Source organism: Prunus persica, chromosome G1 (genome assembly GCF_000346465.2).
Source record: "Prunus persica cultivar Lovell chromosome G1, Prunus_persica_NCBIv2, whole genome shotgun sequence".
In the NCBI taxonomy this organism is placed as follows: domain Eukaryota; kingdom Viridiplantae; phylum Streptophyta; class Magnoliopsida; order Rosales; family Rosaceae; genus Prunus; species Prunus persica.
Window position 1 is genome coordinate 41,924,429 of NC_034009.1, and position 13,355 is coordinate 41,937,783.

At 36.4% G+C, this 13,355-nt stretch overlaps 2 protein-coding genes and 1 non-coding gene across 4 annotated transcripts; 1 reads left to right on the forward strand and 2 right to left on the reverse strand.

Moving 5' to 3' along the window:
* Window positions 1,289-2,593, forward strand: LOC18788603 (ABSCISIC ACID-INSENSITIVE 5-like protein 2). Its single transcript, XM_007224684.2, has 3 exons — window positions 1,289-2,083; window positions 2,186-2,257; window positions 2,452-2,593. Exons 1-3 carry the CDS (start codon window positions 1,289-1,291, stop codon window positions 2,530-2,532), a joined length of 948 nt encoding a protein of 315 aa, XP_007224746.1. The 3' UTR covers window positions 2,533-2,593.
* Window positions 2,724-2,807, reverse strand: TRNAL-CAA. The gene has a single exon. It is a non-coding gene; the product is annotated as a tRNA-Leu (tRNA).
* On the reverse strand, window positions 7,072-13,292 carry LOC18791151. 2 transcript variants are annotated; one of them, XM_007225648.2, is made up of 14 exons: window positions 13,100-13,292; window positions 12,670-12,756; window positions 12,432-12,519; window positions 11,925-12,024; window positions 11,771-11,844; window positions 11,613-11,684; window positions 11,330-11,407; window positions 10,688-10,812; window positions 10,393-10,465; window positions 9,856-9,917; window positions 9,396-9,776; window positions 8,161-8,263; window positions 7,611-7,842; window positions 7,072-7,426 (listed from the first exon to the last, which is right to left on the reverse strand). In XM_007225648.2, the coding sequence occupies exons 2-13, from the start codon at window positions 12,750-12,752 to the stop codon at window positions 7,642-7,644; spliced, it is 1,440 nt and encodes a 479-aa protein (XP_007225710.1). In that variant the 5' UTR covers window positions 12,753-12,756; window positions 13,100-13,292; the 3' UTR covers window positions 7,072-7,426; window positions 7,611-7,641. The 2 variants fall into 2 exon arrangements, with proteins under 2 accessions (XP_007225710.1, XP_007225709.1); XM_007225647.2 differs by having other exon boundaries at window positions 12,670-12,752; window positions 13,100-13,270.

Consider the following 13,355-nt stretch of genomic DNA (forward strand, 5'->3'; position numbering starts at 1 on the left):
ATTTAATTTATTTCCCATAGCTGAGGAGGACCCTTTCTTTATATCCCTTGTTGGTTTTAGCTTTTATTGTGATTTTGTATTTTTATGTCCTTAAAAAAGTTTTTAGTAAGATAAAAAGAAAATGAAGAAAAGAAAATTTTGAGTGGTGAAATTGTCAATACCATGTTGGCAAAAGGAAAAGACATACATTCTTGACTGATGGGATAACTTGATTTACTTTTCCTTCTTTTTTTTTTTTTTTTTTTTTGGTTTCTTGTTTTTGTTTTGTGGGTATAAAATAAATGCACGTAATGGAACTTTAGTCATTGTCTCTTGCTTTTCAATTTTTAACGGTTATCAACTTATCGAATATCGCTAAAGGAGTCTAATGTAGTGGAAAATGGCGTTAAGTGGTAGACTTGGTTCAAACTCTCATAACACCTTGATAATGTGTGATAAACATCCCTCCGTCTCTTATAGTTTAGACTATCAACTGTACTAACAAAATTTAATAACAACATGAATTAACTACTTTGGGCTAAACCAATTGACGTAAATCTGAAAACCCAATTCATTGGTGGTGGATTTAAAAATCTCAACAAGAAACTCAAAGAAAGCCCATCTTTTCACCTTGGGGCCTTGTATATGGTGTGGCTGAGTCCAATAACTGTCAAGGTCTTCTAGAAGAACTAACTGTCATAACGGTCATGTACCAACTGGCCGCACTAAAATTCTCACTGAACAAAGAGAAAATCCAGTAGAAATCAAGAAAGAGAGAGAGAGAGAGAGAGAGAGAGAGAGAGAGAGAGAGAGAGAGAGAAGAGTGGAATGGTTGGGTGTCTCTATCCCAAAAATGTAGCATGAAAATCTGGTTTGGCTGTTGAGATGAGCAACTCTGTTACAATCTCTTCTCACTGAAAATAGGATCCTCTACAACAAATCAGCTTCAGCCAGATCATTTCTGGCGGCTCACATTTCGCTCCTCAAAATCTTGTTTATGGACTCTCTCACTACTTCCTCACTCTCCAGTCTTCACCAACCTTTCCATTCTCCACATTGCACAACGTGATGATGGCTTTTCTTCTATATAAAATTTTACTGTCCTTTTCAAAATTTTGATTTACATAAGTTTTTATATAATTTTCTCTACTGAGTTTAGTGAGTGACAATCTATTGACTTAAAATCTGATCATGCTGCTTCTTGGTTTTGCTTGCACTTCTGATAGCTTTCTTCATTGTGAACAAATTGTTGGGAACTTTTCTTTTTAGAAGCTTTCCGATAATTTCGATAAATTTAGTGTAAGGGGTTATGGAGGACAGGACTTTGGAGTCTGGAAATGGAGGTGAGAGGCCACAGTTTCCTCCTTTGGCTAGGCAGGAGTCTTACAATCTCTCTAATTTGGATGAGGCCCAGAGCCACCTGGGAAATATTAACAGCAAGAATGGCATGCATTTTGATGAGTTGCTTAAAAATGTGATATCAGTTGAAGAGGGCCAGCAGCTACAAAACCCTTCCTCCTCCTCATTGCCGGCTTCATTTTTTCTTGGGAATTTCAACTTGAATGGAGCATTGAGTAGGAAGACTGCGGATGAGGTGTGGAAGGAAATAGCTCATCATGAACATGTTAACACCGTGGTGGCCAACGAATCATTGCAGCAACGGTTGAGTACTATCGGGGAGACTCCAGCTACTCCCGAACATTTTTTAGTTCGTGCCGGTGTCATTAACATAGGGAACCAACCTAGTCTCATGAATGCTGCTCAGCCAATCATGGGAATTGATCCAACAGTTGTATCACAGCAGACAGATTGGCTTCAATTTCAAATGGCTGCTGTTCAGCAGCAGATGACAATGCTGGATTCAAATTTGAAGGTTCGTGAGTCAGTATATGAGAACTCAGCTGTGAATTTTGATTACTCAGAGAACCAAGTTGGCATGTCAATGCCAATGCCAGCAATTTCAGCTTCCTCTTGCGAGTCTCGGGCAACCGCTGTGAGGAAGCGCCATTTTTCGGATGAAATGAAGGAGAGAACTATAGAGAGGAGACAGAAGAGGATGATCAAGAACCGCGAATCAGCTGCCAGGTCAAGGGCAAGGAAGCAGGTCATAAAAAATTGAAGTTCAAATACAATTCTTGGATCTTAAGCAAGATTTCTATTTAATATAAACTTGCAACTTATGAGACTTCTTTGTTTCGTGTTTTAGGCTTATACCAATGAGTTGGAGCATGAAGTATTCCAGTTGGGAAAAGTGAATAGCTGGCTCAAAAAGCAAAAGGTACCAAATTCTTCTCAGCATTCATTTGAATCATGCATTTAGAATTATCAGAGCCACCAGCTAACTATTTACTTGCAATGTGACATATTAAGAGAAGTATTGTAAGTTTGGTCATTATCATCATGTGAAGAAAGCAAGAAAGATTGGATGGAAAATGATTGTTTCTTGGTGTTTTTTCTTTTTTGTTGTTGCAGGAGGTGGAGATGATCTTAGCTTCAAACCCTACTTCCATGCCTAAATACCAACTCCGGCGCACGAGTTCAGCTCCCTACTAGCATGCATCTGTTTGTTTATACATGTTCTTCTTCCTCCATTATGATTGAGCTTCATCTGGTCTGCTGTTTATGATTCAGAAATTTTTTTCGTTTTGCAATTTTGAGAAATTGGTATTTTCCATAAGAAGGAACTTTCTTTTCTTTTCTTTCTGTCAAGAGTACAAGAAATAAAAAAAATAGAATACATGAATTGTCAGAAGTGGGATTTGAACCCACGCCCTCGTTAGAGGACCAGAACTTGAGTCTGGCGCCTTAGACCACTCGGCCATCCTGACCACGCTGTGCTTGTGATTCCTTTCTGATTTTTAATCTTAAAACTAAATATAAATTACGTAATCTTGTTTAGCCAACCATTAAAAAAAGCTGTGCAGCAACAATATTGTTAATTTTGATCAATTTTGATCTCTTAGATAACAGGAGTCCAAAATATTGTGATCACCCATCGTTGAATATTAATCCAATGGTTCAAAAAAGTTTCTTTAAAGGAGTGCAAGAGTGAGTAAACCGTTGAATTTACATCCAACGGTATCTTTTGGACCCCTGTAGTTCAAGAGATCGAGACTGTAATTATTATATTGCAAAGTACATAAACAAAAGATAATAAATTAATTAATTCAGCATTCAAGCTTTGATATATAATTTTCTAGTATGGTCTTTGGTTTCCACTTGGGCTTTGCTTAGCCCAATTACTTATTCGGGCTTGTACTAAGAATGTCCATCTGCATAATTCTAGGTAATTCCCTCTTTATTTTTCCCCCATATACATTCATAAAATATCTAAATAAAAGATAATTTATCTTGTTTCAAATGATCATTTGTTCTAGTACAAGCCGTCTCCATTTTTTTTATTTAGAAAGTCACCGATTCAAGTTTCATAAACGAAAATTGTTGAATAATTAAAAAAAAAAGTATTTATTTTGTTAAATTTTAGGTGCCATTCTCACATTTCCCTCTTTGCAATGTTATGTGAGAGGAAAGCACAAAACCTAGTCATGGGATATAATGCAATATAACTCGTAACATACGCTTCTTTTTAATCAACGAAGGCGGGGAATTCGAACTTCAGAAGAATTTTGTTGGTAAAATTGGGGCAACTGAACTGATACAAATCAAACCCAAGCTAGAGGTTGATTGGTTCATATATTATTATGTACTTCGAGGCTTTTTTTTTTTTTTTGGGTAGATGCAGGAGGAAGGGACATATGCCTTAAGGTGGTGCGAAGATTGAAGATAGAATGAATAAAAGGGTCAAAGTCTTCGGGAAAAAATATCAATGGAATTTGATCACTTTTCAAGTGCCTGTTCACATAAAGATAAAGCATTGCTGTCTCTGAAACTGTAAAAAAATTAGTGCGGACAAATGCTGAGATTATGATATTCTCTCTTTCATTGATACGCCGAGATTATGATATTCTTCTTTTCTGCTTTTTCTGGTGCTCCAACAAAGTTGTTTGAGATTTGAGATTTGAGTGTAGAAGAAGCCAGCAATTCTTAAGCGGAAAAATAAAAAACAAATTAAAATGACAATAATAAATAAAGTTGTGAACAAAATCACAGGTATTATGCTGCAGCATCACTTAAAGTGAAATGAGCTGATTGGGCCCTCCAACTAATTAAGATCATGACAGGCATATCATATATTAGGTGTCGTAAATATTTGTCACCATTTTGGTATGGACGGGACCACTGTGAAAAATAACTACGAGAAATGTTAATTCGTACTCTTAAATTGTTATTATGCACTCCGTAAAAGAGTATTAAAATAATAAATATTAATTTAGAATAGAAATTGTGAAAAATCACTATTTCACATCATCATACCGACGTATTACTTATAAGAAGTAATTTGTATATATTGTATAACAAAAGATATATTACGTGTCTATCTCTTTCGTTCGTCACGTGTAATAAGAAAAGAAAGAGTTATTTTCTTTTCCACAGGACTGGTTGGTAATTTAGTTTTGAATCACTGCCCATGCTTCCCTATTGGCCCTACTACATTGATTTCCAACTTTACGGCCAGTCTCTCCCTCTCTCTCCTCTCTCTCTCTCTCTCTCGCTCTCTCTCACGCACACAGACACAGAAGGAAAGGTTCTTTCTGTGCAGGATCACAATCCAACGGCTGAAAACGAAAGTCATTCCAACGCAAAGCTCACTGACGCTTTAGAGCACAAACACAGAAACACACTCTCACCACACTAAACCACCAGACGAAGAAGCTTCACAAATTCTCAGATCTCTCTCTCTGCTTTGTTTCAAGCTCATCTCTTTCAGGTCCTCGCTCTCTTCCTCTACCTAATTTTCTTCTTCCTTCACTTAGCCCATTTTCTCACACTGCTTCGTTTCAACGGTTTTCAATTTTCTCTTCGACGTCGTCGTTTTCGCTCTCCTTCATAGTTTTCTCGGAAAAAAAACTCCGACGACCGGTTTTAGTTACAGTTTATTTTATTTAAAATATTTTGTCTAGTGCTTAATTAATTTAGTTGCCAGATCTAACGGTGGGGCCAAGTAGGGGAACAGATCTGACGGTCCATCTGAATTGTTGTCGACTTGACAGGGCTTTGCGCACGTCGTCGAGTCCGTACAAATGGAGACGAAAAGGAGTGGTGGTGGTGGCGAGGTTACGGTTGGCCAGGTCTCGTTGCTATCGTGCGCCTGGGAGGCTCTTGCTACTCTGCTTACGTCAGCCTTGCTTTCTTTGGCCGCTCAAGTGAGTTCATTTTCTTTCTTTTTTTTCTTTAATTTTTTACGAATAATTTAATTATTAATGTTCTTAAAATATCTTCTTGTTTTTTGCTGTGCTCAGCTGATCCTTGAAAATATCTATTTACATGCTTTTTGGTTTTTCTTGGAGAATATTTTTAATCGGTTCCGGGGATTTTTATTTATTGTTTATTATATGCGAGGAAGGTATATGATGATAGGATATTCTGTGTCGTTTTTGTTTGTTATGGAAGTCAACGGTCTTCGTACAAGTTAAACTAAAATAAAGAAAAATATAATTTCTTGTAATTAATTAAGATATTTTCTTAGTACCTGTCGTGTCAGTTTTCATTTAGAATTTTATGAAAATCTTGTCACACATCATTCATGGTTTCTGGATATATTTTTGGACTTACATTATGGTCCAATTTATAAGCTACACCCCCATGGTAGCCTGGTGGTGGTGTGTACCTACGCACCCTGTGACAGATGATGGCATTTGACATTCTAGTATAAAAGGCTCTTCCAAAAAGTGGAGACGATAATTTACTTCCCCATTTGGGATAAGTTTCCTCAAAAGGGAAAAAAAACAAGTAGGAAAGACTTGGAGATTCACCTTCAGATTTATGGAAACCTTTTTTGGTTTTACTTCTTTTAAAATTTACATGCAGTAAGGTGTATGTTTCATGTGTTTGTCTCTCTTTATTATAGACCTACAAAATTTACCTGTGACAGTTTATACCCCATATGTCTCTTTTCTTACTTGATGACTCGTGAGCGAGACACGTACATAGGAATGTAGACCCCGTTACATGTTTGGGTGAGCTCCGATTCGGTCTGGTTCACACCTCAAACCGAAACAAAAAATTACACACCATTTGAGCCACTCAGCAGTCAACATCCATTGCATTCAAGGTCATACATTTTTAAATGTTGTCATTTCTGTTACAAATTGATTAGACTTGGCGAAGTTTAATCACATTAATTTAAGAATTCCTTTGGTCCGTTCATTATTGGATGTCTGACCTTAAACCTTCTTGTTTTGCATATTTCTTTGTTAAATTTATTTGACTTCCACTTTTGAGTTGCGTTTATCCCGTGGTTTCAGGATCCTTCTGCGCCCTCAACAGCTTCTGGACCAAAAAGTGAAGGAGACAATGAGAGTGAACATTCCAACTACAAAGCAGTGGATGCTGACGAAGATGGAGATGAAGAGAAGAATAATGATGGTGGATTAGGAGAGACCGAAGAGGAGCTATCGTCTGATGACGGGGGAGGCAGTGGGAACAACCCTAATGGCAAAAGCAACAACTCCAAAGCCGAGTCTGGAGGAGATGCCGCTGGAGTAGGCGAAGATGGTGAAGAGGAAGAAGAAGAAGAAGGCAACAACCGTGACGACGACGACGATGGCGATGATGATGGAGATCAAGACAATGAAGATGATGAGGACGAGGAGGAGAATGATGATGATGAAGGTGAAGACAAGGAGGAGGAAGAAATTGTGGAAGAGGATGAACCAGAGGATGAAGAAGAGGATGAGGAAGAGGCCCTTCAGCCCCCAAAGAAGAGGAAAAAGTGAAAGAAGCTGCTTCGCATTGTGCCAACCATGAAAAGTGCTGTTTAACTTCGTACTCTCTTTATAGGAGGAAGTTTCTGTGCCAGAACTGTTTAGGCTAATTTTCTTGTATTTCGTACACAATTTATGGTCCAATAATATTTAGAAAAGACAAAAATATAACCCAACACTCTCATCATATCTCATACTAATGCAGTTTTTTGAAAAAAAACAAAACAAAAAAAAAAAAAAAAAGGAAAGAAAAGGAAAAAAACATTTATTTTTGAAGATCATTCTTTGATGTGTAATTTCATAGCCGTAAACGAACCCTAAACGATACCCTATATTATACATTCCCTAATCCAATGGACGGCAAAGCTGGCAATAGAAGTGTCTTGATTAAATTCAAGGATCTAGCATAACGAATCTTACGGATAAAGGTAACTAGAGTTATGATTATACCAGAAAAATCCCTCAGTTCTATTTTATTTACATGTATAGACAGAACCATTAGAGCATTTCTATTTACAAGCTAACAAAGTCAATTCCAAACACTTGAAGAATATGTTACAGAGCCCTCCATGGTCAATGCGGTCTTACGTTTTGTTTGAACTTTCGTGTCTACTTTGACTTACCTGTCCAGCAAAAAACGGAGAAAACAGAAAAAGTTCAAGAAAGCTCTAGTTGGTAGCCACAAGAGCAAACAAAGGTGCAAGAATACTCAAAAAGGTATCTATAACGACGATAGACAAATTACTGAGACTATTCAGAGTTGCAAGCTTGAATTGTGAAGAGAAAACTATTCAAATGGTGACTTACAAATAAGCAGAAAGACGGTTGTAGCGCCAAATCATTTTCTTTTAGCATCGATGAACATGGCTCGAGTCCAATGCTCAATATCCTCAGATTGTGATGGTGGAGGAGGAAAAGTTGGATGTTCTACAAGATCCCATCCTTCTACAAGGGATTCATTCTTCCCAGAATCAGACAACTCAGTGGAACAAAGAGAGCTGGTGGCATAAGTAGGTAGGTTATATTCATACAAATTTTTCTGCAAGGCAAAAGAAAACGTATGACAATTAAGTAAAGTCTTCATGCATGCAAAGAACAGTGGCATACCAATTTAACAGTTACCGAATTATTTCTTATTCCTATGTATGTGAAAAGATGTAAACAATAATATCAACCAGCTCCTAACTCAAAAAGGCAGAAGTACACAAAACTGCGCTATGAGATAGGACCACTCCTACAAAAGCAATTATAGGCCAATGAAGGGCAAAACCAATAACATTGTTGATTGAGGCACAAAAGTAGACTAGCTAAAAACCCAAATGTCCTAACAAAACAGAATTAAAGCCCAAACATTTACCGTCATTGTCATGGCATGTGCGCTATCCAGTAGAGTGGTTGACGATATGGCAGAATTCACATTCCAAACAGATTTGTTCAATTGTTGAACTTGCTTACATGACCTGAAAGTTAAAAGGGAAATTCCAATGAATGTTTATCTACCATCCATAGCATGCCACTAAAGTAGAGTTCTTTAACAAGCAACCGAGTATTAAGAAGACCATTTCCAGTCCAGGTAAAAAGATGCAAAGATTTCAATATCTATAGTATACAGGCAAACGAGGTTATTACAGTTCAGATTTCAAGCATAAACACCCATAAGCCCAAAAATAATTCTTGCAAAACCCAGCACACACAACTTTATATCCATTTTCTGTTCTCAACATTAAAAAAAAAAGACAAATATAGAGATTAAAACAATACAATTGAGTAACCTTTGCTAGAGAAGTCTAAGAAAATACCAAACTTTATGCTACATTCACTAACCCTACATGGCATCAGCACACTGTCCCATAAGTCCATCTCAAAATTCTACAATGATCATATTTTGTTCGTGATCCAGGCTAAAGGAATTGAACCTTCCAACTACAGAAGAAATTCCTCAAGAATGATCATGCAAATAAATGAAAGGCTTAAAAGTGTATTACCAACAAATTATAAAGGTGTGTTCTGTTTGACAAGAGAGAGCTTTGGAAATTTAGTAGATATCTTAATTTTGTACTCCCTCTAATTGTACGAAAGTTATTAGAGAAGTTAGGATCCTTTATGACCATAGAAGGGGGCGTGAAGGTGACATGAGATTAAAAACCAATGACATAGATAATTCTTGTAATTCCATGAAATAATGCATTTTCAATTTTAAGGTTTGTAATCGCCTTCCAATTGTGATGCCAACGCCTTGGGACAGTAAAAACATCCCACGCAGCACCAGCTTCATTATCTAATTAAGGGTGTCCCATACAACCTATGCATAGCCTCTAAGTAGTTCAAGCTTTGTTACAGCAGATGAAGCATTGACCCAGTCAACAACCCAAACATGGAGCACTTAACATTCTAATTCAGATGTTACAAAAGTCACAATGATCTACTTTGCAAGAAGATACTCTCTCAGAAGTTCAGGACTTAATGTTTGTCCAAACATTGTTAAAACCCGATAACAGTTATTATTTTATTATTTCTGTTTATGCACAATAGAACAAAAATGAAAGCACACAGAACATAATTGACAAAGAAAGGGGATGCAGGACAATGTACCTTGAACAAGCCATTTTCAAAGAGAAAACAGAATGAACTTCCTTGGACGAAGATAATGTAGCCAACAATTTTGCAAATGCTTCAAAGGTAGATGCCTCAGAAGGGACATCTAAACAAAGTGAGTTATAACAGTATGCTGTAATGCATGCCACACTTTTCTTGAGGAGTGAAATCCCTCTCTGCAAATCTTTGTGTGTTTCGACAGAGTGTTGAGAAGCAGAAGTATAATTAAAGCTACTACTTCCAGAAGAATCCAGATGGGGTTTCCTCTCGGAATCTATTGAAGCAACACCAAAATTACTTGAGCTTCTATCAGACCACGAATTTTCACCACTAGTGGAGCAATAATTTTGCCGTGGTATAAAGAGAGGATATTCATTGCTGCAATAAAATAAATTATCTCAGTCACCAGGAGGAGAAATCCTCTCCCATGTCCAAAAATTATCTCCAGCCAACGTACCTCCTAGAAGAAGGGCGCGCATCCCAATAAGAATCTCTTTGCCATATCCGAGAGCAGGAACCCTGAAGTAAGGCATCCCAATTTAAGACGAAATATAGCTAAAAATAATCCAAAATACAACATCAAAAGCCTCATATGAAGCTTCAAATGTCTCTCTAGAAGAAAAGCACAACTTCAAAATAAAAATAGAATGCTTTCACAGAAAGAGGTTTCAAATGAAGGTATACTTTTCTTCCGAACCAAATGTCTTCCCAAAATAAATAAAAATAAAAACACGTCATAAGCTAACAATACGAGCAATTTTATTTGACAAATCAAAATAAGAATAATTTCCATTATATATATTAAAGCATTGGGAAACTTTCAGAGACCGTAAACATCTATTTTCACTAATACTTCCAGAACATTTTAATATAATCATCATTAGTACTTTCAAACCCCTAAAGAGTTTGCAAATAGTAAATCTTAATGGTGAGGAAAGACCATTGTTTTCAAGGGAATCTTTAAGCCATCACATAGAGGGTGAACAGTGCTTACTGCGAAACCTGAGTTATGAAGTGCTGGAGCAGCTAAGTTCTGAACGACAAGATTCAGGAGTTGAACCATGTATCTGTTCTCCAATAATAGGGATCAGTTATCAGTGAAAGTGCAAATCACCATTGCTAAACATGATTCAACTGCACCGGATTTAACTGAAAAAACATAATCTCAAGAGGAAAAAGCAATAATTCTCAGCAAGTTCATGGTGAATCAGTAAGATAACATAATTCAGTACCAAATAGCTTCCTGCTTACAAGAATATTAGTTTTTTACAACTTTGAAGAGAGATTACCCCAAAGAAGCAGCAAGCTCTTCTGATGGAACTGAGTGTGGATCCAGCCCTCTTGGCAAGCATGCATTGCAAATTTGATCATATTGACCACCAGATGCATCTTTCCTCTTTGCATCAACAGTCACCTAAAAGAAAGAATGAACATAAAAAAGCTTGGATTTAAGCTCCTCAAACCCCAATAATTATATAGAGGAATATCAAATGCTACGAATTATTAACAACCCAGAGCAAAACCACAGTGATGCTGTTTCTTTTGGAAAACAAAATGGGTATAGCTTTCATTCTACTTATATAAGTCAGTCAATAGCTTCATGTAACATAGTCATCAAGGATTATCAATCAAATATAATCAAACCATTGAGTTCATCTATACTATTATCTAAGAGAATTCTCTTTGTCAACCAAAGGGGATAAAATATCATTTTTTCATAATTAAATTTAAAGCTAAGGGTCTTACCATAACTATCATTTATCCCACTTTTAACCCACCCAGCTTCTTCTCCCTCCTACCCTTTTAACTTCCTATAACTTCTCATCACACATGCAGAGCATGTGTAGGATGTTTCTATTAATACTCAACTCAACTTATAAGCCATATTTCATGCACATAAATCAACATACATCTACTTTTGAAGAGCTTACCCGACGTTGGGGAAACAATTTGCATATTTGTTTTATAACCACTGACTGTTTATGAAGGCGTTCAGAGGTAATTGCCATCTGCAATTCAGAGAACGAATCAAGCATCAAACCTTTTGTTCAAATAAGAAAAATGTCTAGAAGAGAAGGATAAGAAGAATGCATGGTAAAGTAAAAACATAACTACCGTCACATCTTCGGAGACAATAAAGCTACACTAACTTCCTTTACTTAATAATGCACGAAAGAAGTATCTAAATTAAAGGAGTGTATAAATATGCCTTACATGCCCTAAGTTCTGAGTGCATATAAAGTTGGGATAGAACTTCTCCAGTTGTTCTGCACGATTTTTTTCCAACTGCAAATAGGAAAATTTAGAAGTCCATGATATCTTAAAGATTTCTATAGAATCAAATATAAAGATATTTCTAAAAATTGTCGTACCACAGCAAGGGCTGATTCAAGTACCCCAGATTTTACTTTTAGGTCATAGGACGTCTTCTCAATCTTAGCCTTGCCTGAAAACATCTCAATCAGTATTACAGGAACAACATCAATGAATTTCAACCTAAATTCTATTTGGCAATAGAAAACCAACCTTGCACAAGCTGTTCTTTATTACAGCGGAGCTTTTCCCTTAACCTCACAAGCTTTTCATTTTGAAGCACTCTCCAATTTAGTTGATCATCGGCCTTACCCTGACGAATGTATAAAACATCAGTATAAATAAAGTAGCAGGATTCTTTAGAGTCCATTACCCATCTTTGCATCCTCAGTATATTTTCTTTTAAGTAATACTCCGCTTGGAACAAAATGGACACCTTAATGGAACACTTTAAATTTCAATCATGTCAATTTCCGTAGGCATTCACAAACTTTAACCAGGTAAATAATATTTTTTAATGAGAACCGAGTGAAAAATATCATCAATACAATACATAATATGTTGTAAGAAAACATGGTTTTATTCTAATTAACTTACAGGATTGTACCTGAAAACTCTATTTGTACTTGGCAGAAATAGGCCATTGGAATGCAAGGACAAGAGTATAAAGTAATAGAAAAAAGAAAAGGCTACCTAAGTCAATCCAAGGCAGAAACAAACCTTTGCCACAAGCGCCTCAGTCAATCTTGAATACAAGGAATCACGACGACTCTTCAGTGCCTTTAAAGAACTGTTATACTCAGTTAATCTGAAAACAAGTATACCCATATATAAGATTAAGGACATGTAAACATGCAATTATTCTATAACAGTTAGAATAACTCATATTATCAACGATTCAAATAAGTTCATAATATCAACAATAAATTTGAAGGACTATTAAGTTCAGATGTCACACCTGTAATTGACACAGATAGCACAGACAGAAGCGAGATTTGAACTCTCACAAATAGCACAATTACTTGATTTTCTGTTCATCATCTGGCTTTTCTCAAGACAAAAAAAAACATCTAAAAAGTCAGTGCTTACGAAATAGCAAATTCTTTGCTGAGAAAATATAACAATCCGAATTAGTTCAGTATCAACTCAATTTAATTCAGTCATATTCTGATCATCATGGACAGAATTGAGGCAGAAGTCGACGCAAACAGAACCAAAAGACAAAAAGACATAAATCAGAACCCAATTGAAATTTCCGACTCAAAATTGTTGCACAACGTAGAACTTTTGTTTTTTTATTTATTTATAATCAATTTCAACTTTTCTCAGCAAACAAACAAACAAATCCATGAAAAATCAGAGGGACTGAGAATAAGAAGATAATTTACCTGAGGCAGAGTCGTCGACGTGCAATCTACACAACGAGGGTTTTAAATTTGCGCGCAAAACTCTGTAATTTGAAGTGGACTCGGAATTTTTGGGATTTTTTTCATTCTCGTAATAATTTCGTTATGAGAGGGGGAGGGAGAGGGCGAGGGCGACACCTCGGCTGGGCGTTTGGCAAATGAAAAAGCAGAAAAACGAAAATAATAATATTTTCATTGGTTTATTGGGCCTGTAATGGGCCGGGTTTCTACGGTTTTA